This window comes from Pinus tabuliformis, chromosome Q (assembly GCF_031772625.1).
Source record: "Pinus tabuliformis cultivar Carrire ecotype Pingquan chromosome Q, CPIR1, whole genome shotgun sequence".
Lineage (NCBI taxonomy): Eukaryota > Viridiplantae > Streptophyta > Pinopsida > Pinales > Pinaceae > Pinus > Pinus tabuliformis.
The window spans coordinates 777639790-777649179 of record NC_142296.1 but is presented as its reverse complement, the minus strand read 5'-3'; the positions used below and the strand labels follow the sequence as shown (position 1 = coordinate 777649179).

Below are 9390 nucleotides of genomic sequence, written 5' to 3'. Positions count from 1 at the left end.
GCACCCCATCCCGTGCTGTCGGCTTATTCATCATTATTTGTTTGAAAGTTGGGGTCCCTATGGACCCCGCGTTTTCCATTTGTCGGGTCAGAGTTTGTCCTCTTCTGTGGAGCTCTGCCGCTCTAGCCCTGTTCTTCTCCAGGTTTGAAACCTCGATCTGATGAGTCTGTGAGCGTCAAACCCTCGTTTCCACCAGAGCTTCGTGTTCGTCAGCGCTCTTGTAACACTACTTACCTCTCGACTTTTATCTAGAAGAACTTCTTGATTTTTCTCCTTTCTCCATGGACCAACCTTTGCCTACCATAACTTTTTCCATGGAAGTTTCAATGCTAGACTTCCTCCGCACTTCTTCAGATAACAAAGCTCCTACAACAAAATCAAATTATAGAGATTTAGTTGTGCTCAAACTGATAGAAGTCATAGAATGATCCCATGACACAAGCAAGGAGCATAGCAACGTAATGGTTTTATCTTATTTTTCAATTTGACCTCCATATCAGTCAATTGACAAATAAGGGTATTAAATACATTTAAGTGGTTTGCAATCTTAGTGTCTTCTTTCATGCAGAGGAAATACAACTGACTCTTCAAGTAAATCCTATTCATTAAAGACTTGGTCATGTATAAAGTTTCCAATTTACTCCACAGACCTTCTGTTGAGGTTTCTTCAACAATGTTGAAGAGAACATCATCCGCTAGGCACAACCCGATGGTACTGAGAGCTCAGGCGTCCAAGTCCTCTCATTCAAAATGTAACACGCTAATATGTCTCTTTCTTACCCCATCTATTTGTTTATGCAACCCTTGTTGCACCAACAAATCTTGTACATTCAACTTCCACAATGCAAAGTTATTTTTACTAGTGAATTTCTTCACCTCAAACTTGGCAATAGTCATTTTTTCCATTTTCATCCTACACGACTCCTTTAAAGAAATGACCGAGTTCTTACAGATAATTATGATATAAATCTTTCAACTAAAGTTTATTATTTTTTTGCTTACCCATTTTGAAATTTAATTTTATGAGTTTTCTTCCTTTTGGGTTTTCCACTAGGTTTAAAAAAAAAAAATTTCTTCCTCTTTTTAAAATTCTGTTCACTAGGTCTGCTTGGGGTAGCTCAATTGGCAATGGTTATGGAAATGAAGTCTCATCGAACCGGAAGTCTTGGGTTCAAATCTTGTGCTATCACCCCCCCGATCAGGATGAGAAGTTGGACATGATGAAGATGTAGTCCTACCAAGCTTAATAAATAAATAAATTATATTCACCAGTGTTCTATTTAAAAAACTCCGAAAAAAATCTGCAAGACAGAATTTTAACCACCACGCATGGCTTCCTTCAAAGTCTCCTTCTCTAGACCCTCCTTCACATAATTCCCTCCTGTAGCAATGTACAACTCGTCCACTAATCCGACGATTGCTTTGGTTGAGCCCGACTTCTCTTGGTGGCTATTAGGTTTTCAAACTCTACTCGTGGATCAAAAAGAAAAACTTGTTGCTTAACTTCTTTGGATTTAACATTACGCTTCTTGGAAAACTTTAATATTTCGTGACTACCTGATAGATTCTTTTTTGACACATTCTAAAAGAAAGAAAAAAATGCGGCCCCATATTCTCTGCTTCATGGTTCCTCTGCAAGCTTTATTTTTTCTTTTGTTGCTTGACCGCTCTTCTGCTGCACAATTCCCTTGACAACTCGAATAAGGTGTCTGCACCCTTACGCAACCTCGAATAATGGTGACATTCCACAAATTCCTTCAGACACGCACAACATCTTTGTTCTGGCTTTTCCTGGTCCAAACAAAATGACGATTCTCTGCAGCTAGAACCTTCCAACATGTGGGTTTTCTTTTTTCTTCATCTTGGCCTTTTGCCTTGAATTGACCTTTTAATCTGGCCCTGCAAACCCCCGTGGTTCTGATACCAGTTGTTGGTTTTTGAGCCCATAAATTTAATTAAACAAAGAAAAATGCACACAAGAAACCAAAAACTGAATTCATACATATAGACATAGGAAATATGTGGTGAAACCTTGACAATGTGTCAAGGAAACATCCACGGGGCAAGGGATTGGAATACTTTATTTATCAAGGCCAACAATGACTCTCTAATGGTTATAACATTTTAATATAAAGAGACCATTACAAAACTGTGTATTATTATACAACCGCCTAAAAAAAAAAAAAAAACATTTACATAATGTATAATGGTTTCGCGATTCCTGTGGTGTGGTTTTTGAGTTTCTAAGCTCGGATATTCCACAGTCTGCATTTTTATGTTGTCTACGTTTTGAGTCTAGAACAAGACTCATTCTTAGGATTGAATTTACAAAAAAGAGAAATGGAAATTATAAATATGATCTGTTATGCTGCGAAGGTGGGGAGCCGACCAGCTCAAGGTGAATAATCACTTTTTTATTTAAACAGAAATTTCATTTCAATTCATTTTTTATTATTTTGTCACTTAATTAATAAATTATTTATTTATAAATCTTTTTATGATATTCTATTTTATTTTAATAATGATTTTTATAAATTAATGCTTTAATTTATTGGTAATATATTTTAATATAAGACAGCCCCAAGGGATAGCTCAAATGGTCGAGTTCCCGTTGCTAAGCACTTTCCCAGTTGGGAGGTCACGGGGTCAAATCTCCTCGACGCCCTCGGGGTTAGGCCTGTTATGGCCGACGGGCAGATCCCTTCGGGTGGAACTGCCCCGCTTCTCTACCGTGGATGTAGCGGCCACTCAGTGACCGTGAACCATAGCTTTAAACAAATAATATTTTAATATAAGTTATATTATACTCCATTAATATAAATCTTGATATTATTAAATTCATTACTAAATTTATATTTTCAAATTTTTATAATAATTTTTTTCATAATTCTTTAGTAAATTTCATTTTAATTAAATTATAATTTTTATTTATTTTTTTATTTATTGAAGAGTAGTATTAATTTATCACTTTACTAATATTTTGATTTTTGATTTTTTAAGCTTATGTTATTAGTTTATTGATAATATATTTTAATATAAATCTTAACTATACCTAATATCAAATCATGTTATTAGATTATATAAGCAATAATACTTAATATTATTATTAGGGGTAAGAGAGGGGTAGAGTTGGGTTAACCAAGGATTCGGTCAAAGAAAGAGGAGTCAAAAGGGGCAGGGCTAATAAAATTCATAGTCACACGGGTGGAGCATGAAAAGGTGATAGAGAAATTTTAGAAGAGGGAGAATGTGATATAAGAGAGAATTGGGAGGAGTAGGGCGCGAAGGTACGAGAATGATGAAGAATGGTAAGGATGATGTGAAAGGGAGAGCATTTTATTCATTGTGGGGGAGAAGGGAAATCCAATTTCTGCTAACTTCCAAGACTCCATCCCTATTGAGATTGTGCGGGTGCTTGATGATTTCAAGTGCCTCCCGCACTTTATGTTTAAAATGATGTTTTTAATTGTTATCATTCTTAAGGTGTTGTATTTTTAAAAGTCATTTTAATCTTGAATCTTTGAATGAGTTACTTGATTAAACTAATTTCAAACAATTTTTTTTTCCTATACCAACAATAACAATAAATCTTAAAATTAGTTTTCTTTTAACTTGAAATTTTAAAACCTAAATGGTAAGACTAGTCACAAAATAAAAATCACTTGATAATGTTTTTAAATTCTCTATTTTAAATAAAATCATAATTTTTTGTTTTTTAAATATTTAGTGAATTGATAATTTGTTAAAATAATGTTGACCAATCCCAGATCAAATTGAATCTCATCAATATTAGATCTGTCCATAAAATTAAAAATAAAATAAAATAAAATAAAAAAATAAAATAAAATAAAACAAAAAAGAAAATAAAATAAAATAAACAAATTCAATGGTTAGAAATATATATTTTTCTCGAAAGATAATAGTTTTGAAAATTAAAAAAATATGGTTCATGTTTGCAAAGAGAATGATAAGTTTCACCACCATATGACGTAGAATTTCAAGAATGAAAAGTTTCACCACCACTATGAGAGATTAAATTAAAAAATTAAGAATGAAATTTCATTCATAGCAAGTGGTGTCGCATGAGTGTAATTCATGTCGGGGGCAACAAGGTCTATATATACACCCTAGTTTCTATAAGGCTGTGTGTGCAAGTTATTTCATTGGCCATTGCTACATCGCTCCAAAATCTGTTTTCGCGGTTGCGAGTTTCTTCTTAATCACATCTGCATTTACTGGTCCACTGTTTGAAGCTTCGATTAACTAAGGCTTCAGAGGGTTTTCAAAACATTGTTGAAGTATCTGCTGGGGTTAGTTTGATCAAAAGCAAAGAGGGATTGGCAAGGGCCAAGGCGTTCGATCTCTGAATCCTTTTCTATTCATTACTGGAAGAGAACGGAAGAATACTAGGTTAAAATGATGCAAGGAACGGACGAATTGAGCATTGAGGAGCTCAAGCTCAACCTCCACACTTACAGAGAGCAGCTTCAACAGGTATTTTGCTTCCTTTTATTTGAAAAAATATTTATTTTTTGAAATCCTTCACTTAGGGTTTTTATCAAATTTTTGGCCCTTTTATCCTAGTTCCTTTTTTCCTTTTATGTTGCATTTTCCCACTGTTTTTGTAGATATAAATACAGGTATTTCAAGTTTTCGTAGTAATCTATGATCCCCCTTATAATTAACCTGGCGTCGAATTAACGGATCTTTTTCATTTTATTATCGTATTTACCCTTCTTTTCAAACAAAACAAATTTATCGTTTTATTATTCGAAAATATTCATGATGTGCATGATATAAACTCTATTTTGCGTCTCGATTCATATTTGGGAAAATAAGCATTCATTTTGTTTGGCTTCTTTGAAGTCCATTGGAAGCCTACGTGGTTTATAAAACCTATCTGCAATCGAGATTCAGTAATCATAATTTTGATGAGAAACGTTATGTTCTTATGATATGCGAAATATTGATTTACTGGGTTGAACATCTAGTGTTTTCTGATTTTATTTTTAATTTATTAAAAACAGGTCACAGAGCTATTAGCGGCAGATCCAAGAAGTCCCGAGTTTGCGGAAATGGAGAAAGAGCTGCGAGAGGTGAGATTATTTTACTGCCCGTTTAAGATATGTGAAATATTGATTTAGGATTGGTAAGGGTCTGGTCTACTGGATGCAGGAAACTTACACCTAAGTCTAATGTCTTGTCTTCCCTGTGAGAGGTAATGGAATTATAAAGTCTAATTTGCAAATGTATGTGTAAGTTAGAGCTAGAAACGGTTGAGTGTCCTAAGGAACCATCAATGTTTTTCAAGCAGGGCAGCACGACATCGCTGCATAACGGCAGAAGACTGTTTTGTTGCAGTTCCTTGCAAGGTGAGGTTAATTTACATACTTGAATTGCCATAATTGATATCGCAGCATCAGAAAGCCTGACTGCTTGCTTTGTCTCATGGCAATAATTTAATACACGCTGACATTGAAGGTGCTGCCAGTAATTGTACACAATAAGGTGTCTGAGATCCTTTTGACAATATCCATCCCCTCATGTTTCTTCCTGTGCAGGTGCTCTGTCATGTGGTGGCCTGTCCTGTTAATACAATGTTACTCTCGAGCTTCTTCTAAGTTCGGTCTGCCAGCATTCTAGTAGTTAAGGCTGCATGTAAATACAACTCAAGGGCAACGATACTCTATAGCTGACCCCGATAACTGGCTTCGGATGCAGGTGATCGAGCTTACAGAGGAACTGCTAGCAACAGCAAAGCAGGCTGAATCAGCTGGTGCAGGGGCAAAAACTGATCCTTCTGTTTCATATGCTAAAAAGCAATCTCAGACTAGAGGGAGCCCAAATCAGGTAATTTGCCATAAAGTTATTAGGAGTTGACATTAGTTTCCATTCCATGTTAATATTATTCAGAAAATATCCAGCTTTTGAGTAATTTATTGGAAAATTTTGCAATTTGCAATTTGGAAAATGCAGCTCTTGAGCAATTTGCAATGCTTTTCTTGATACCTTAAACAACTCTACATACTTTTTTTTTCAAAAATTCCTTTGTCATACAGTTCACTGATCCATGTGAAACTGATTCAGCGAAGTGATGACCACCTTCTTTTCCCTAGCGAGTCTATGAAATTCATTTATGTTAATGGCTGATGATGATTCCTTCCCATACATTTTCCGCTATTTTTGAATCCTGTCGTCAATTTCAAATAATTATGGGTTGTGGTCTTGTGTTGTTTGCTAATGTTTGGGTAAGAATTCCAAATTTGCCCTGACAAATTTGGGGGTCAAAAACTTTGCTTTGAATATGTTTATTTGGTATCCTCCTGACCTAAGTGCAAAGTAAATGAAGAGACTTTTGACAAAAACAGAATGAAGAGGAATCTAAAACTTGGTGGTAGAAAGGGATTGAGGAATGCCATCAATATTTAGAGGTAGGGAATTCTGCAAAGGAAGAATCCACAAAAGAACAATCTGAAGAGGAGAAAACCATATAGGGATTATGCAGAGGATGAACCCTGCAAAGAAGGAACTTCTGAAGGAGTTAGTGATTGATAATGTTGAACGTATCTTCTCTAACCTTGAGAGGAGGCTTCACCCTCTTTTAATCCTCTGGGGGACAGGTAGGTTGGACTGATATGAGACATTGAAAAGAAAAAAGAGGCATCCCTCCTAATACCTCTCCCAAGAGGTATAGTTGGGTCAGGAGACATGTAACCCCTCTATCTTTCTCCATTGTAAAAGCAGATTTTGTCTCGGCTAAAATTTAACGTCTAGCCATATCTCTATATATAGATTACATCCTTATGTCACTGTGCTTTTTTTACTTTTATTTTTGAGTTCCATTCTTGTTAAATTTGAACATGAACGTGAACCAGGCGACATTGCTGGTAAGCGGTAGTTAATAAATCCTGTTATCTTTTTATTGAACGCATTTGTTTAGAATGCACACAATCTTCATCTTCTGAACTTGAAAGATTTATGTTGTATAGTTATAGGAACTACTGATGTTCTATCAAGTTTTCCATTGTTTGTTCGTTGGAGATTTAATGAACTTCCTTGGAAAGAAAGTAGTATTTTCAAATTTTATATTTTCAGCATGTAATTTGTAAAAGCCATATGGTTTTCTTTCTGCAGTCCCTAGATGAAGCTATGGACCAGGGTTACAGATTTCCTGTTGGTGCTAAAGTTCAAGCTGTTTGGAGTGGTGACGGAGAATGGTAAGATTCACCTTTTCATTTTCCATATGTTTTGTTCATTCTATAGCATATAGGCCTCATGCTCTGTAGATTCGTACATTTGTCAAATGGACAGTTAAAATTTGATTTCTTTTATATTAGGTATGATGCTACAGTTGAGAGAGTTACTGCCAATGGATACTTTATTGCCTACGATGATTGGGGTAATGAGGAAGAGGTATGTTATTATTCCTTATCAATCATAACAGATAACAATATTTTGATGGATAGAATATGAGATTGCAGTTCTCTATCTCTCTCGCGGCCCCTCCCTTGTGTAGTAGCTGTGGTTACTCAGTGCTATGTAAACATTTACAAATGTATAAAGTAGAATCATGAGCGATATATCCTTGTTTTCTTACCTTGTTTTGGTCTGTGTGCCATTACAAGGTGTCATAGCATTAATCAATAGTTACTCTGATATTTTGATTTAATCATAATATGAATCTTGATATATTTTATTGTCAATAAACGTGACAATTCACCTTTTTTGCATTTAAGGTTGATTTTGATAATGTAAGGGAGAAACAAGAGGGAGCTGTAGATGCGTTGCTAGAGGCTGAAAAACAAGCTGAAGCCACCAAACAGGCCATCAAACGAAAAATTGCACAAGCTGCTGATGCAAATTTCCAGTCTCGTGATTTACCTGCTAAGCTTCGAATTAATCCTGAAGATCCCGAGGATGTGGTATGTGGCAGTTTTGTTTGGAACCATTATCCAACTTATGTCTTAATTGTGTTTAACTTCAGCAGTAGCTTGTTTCACATTCCTCAAGAGATGATTTTGCAATTTGGTTTTATCTGATTTACATTTTGTTGTGTCGAACATCCTTTATTCTAATGTTCCTCAATTAGTTAACTGCGGTTGTTTGAGATACTTGTAATGTACAAATTTGGTCATTATATTGTTTTTAAATCCTATCTAAGCTATTTTAATAGTCTTTGAAACGGTTGATGCATATTCTTTTCCTCAAGCCTCTACGTAATTGGCTGGCCGTGGTAGTTTAAATTGACCTAGTTTCAAATTCTGTATGTACAGAAAGCGGCAAAGAAAAAGAAAATCCATGCTTTTAAGTCAAAGTTACGACTTGAACAACTAGAGGTGACTCAAAATAAGCGCCAGAATGCCTGGCAGCAGTTCCAAACAACAAAAGGGAAATCTAAGAAGGTATTGACATTCATTTCATGTTTGAAAGCTTACTAATTGTTTAATGTCGTATATAATAGATTTCTTTTTAGCAAGTTGATCTTACTAGTTCATTTTATCCGGCTTGTACAGATTGGATTTTTCTCTGGGAGAAAGAAAGAGAGTATTTTTAAATCACCAGATGATCCAAAGGGTAAAGTTGGTGTAACAGGTAGTGGGAAGGGCATTACTGAGTTCCAAAAACGAGAAAAACACCTGCACTTGAGAGAAGGTCTAGAAGAAGTTGAAGACTAAAGATGGGGTTGTGTGAGCCATCATTATCTCCATTAATGTGACATAATCTTTCTTTGGTGTAACGTTCTTGTCTTTTTGGTACATAATTTTTTGAGCAGGGTAGTTGCTTCTTTTCGAAGCTCCGTTAAGAGAAGTAATTATGCTATTGCCTAAAATGGCATTGCCATGATTCTACGCTTTATTAGTGCATATTTAGTTGCTGGCCTGTATATTTACTTCTGAGGTTTTTTTTTTCTTTCCTAATGTAGATGCCTTTATTCAAATCATTACTTTCGTTAGATCCTTCAGAAAAAACTTGTCCATTCTCTTTAAAATGTGGATATTGACTTTATTTGAATCAAAAATACCAAGTTGAAATTATCTTTTGAAGGGAATGGCAATCTTCTGTATTGTCTTCATTTTACATCAAATTGTCAGCACTGAGCAAATTTTACTACTACACGTGCAGAGCCTGTGAAAGTATAATAGCCTGAACAAATATATTGGTGAAGCCCCCATTATTGTCAAAATATGTACTTTAACTGTATAGTTTCAATATGGTTATTATGATTTAGGGTATGTTCGTGTATAAATTGGTAATTAAGGCAAAGGATTACTTAACATAGTGAAACTTTGACTAATTCTTCACAAATTTTGTTGGCAAGATTCTTCAAATTATCACTGCGCCAGTGCTCTTTTCCAAAGAATCTAGGTAGCTTGGACGGTTGAAACTTGA

At 35.1% G+C, this 9390-nt stretch overlaps 1 protein-coding gene across 1 annotated transcript; it reads left to right on the top strand.

Annotated features, from left to right (window-relative positions):
- The first annotated feature begins 4101 nt into the window (after positions 1 to 4101).
- LOC149221791 (nucleic acid binding/RNA binding protein) lies at positions 4102 to 9035 on the top strand. The gene is made up of 8 exons (XM_089385244.1): positions 4102 to 4494; positions 5028 to 5096; positions 5722 to 5850; positions 7135 to 7217; positions 7338 to 7413; positions 7737 to 7922; positions 8274 to 8402; positions 8514 to 9035. The coding sequence occupies exons 1-8, from the start codon at positions 4417 to 4419 to the stop codon at positions 8673 to 8675; spliced, it is 912 nt and encodes a 303-aa protein (XP_089241370.1). The 5' UTR covers positions 4102 to 4416; the 3' UTR covers positions 8676 to 9035.
- The last annotated feature ends 355 nt before the right edge of the window (positions 9036 to 9390 follow it).

Coding starts and splice junctions, on each gene's coding strand:
- LOC149221791 (XM_089385244.1), top strand. CDS start 4,417: ATGATGCAAGGAACGGACGAATTGAGCATTGAGGAGCTCAAGCTCAAC. Junction 4,495..5,027: donor ACAGAGAGCAGCTTCAACAG/GTATTTTGCTTC, acceptor TATTAAAAACAG/GTCACAGAGCTATTAGCGGC. Junction 7,414..7,736: donor ATTGGGGTAATGAGGAAGAG/GTATGTTATTAT, acceptor TTTGCATTTAAG/GTTGATTTTGATAATGTAAG.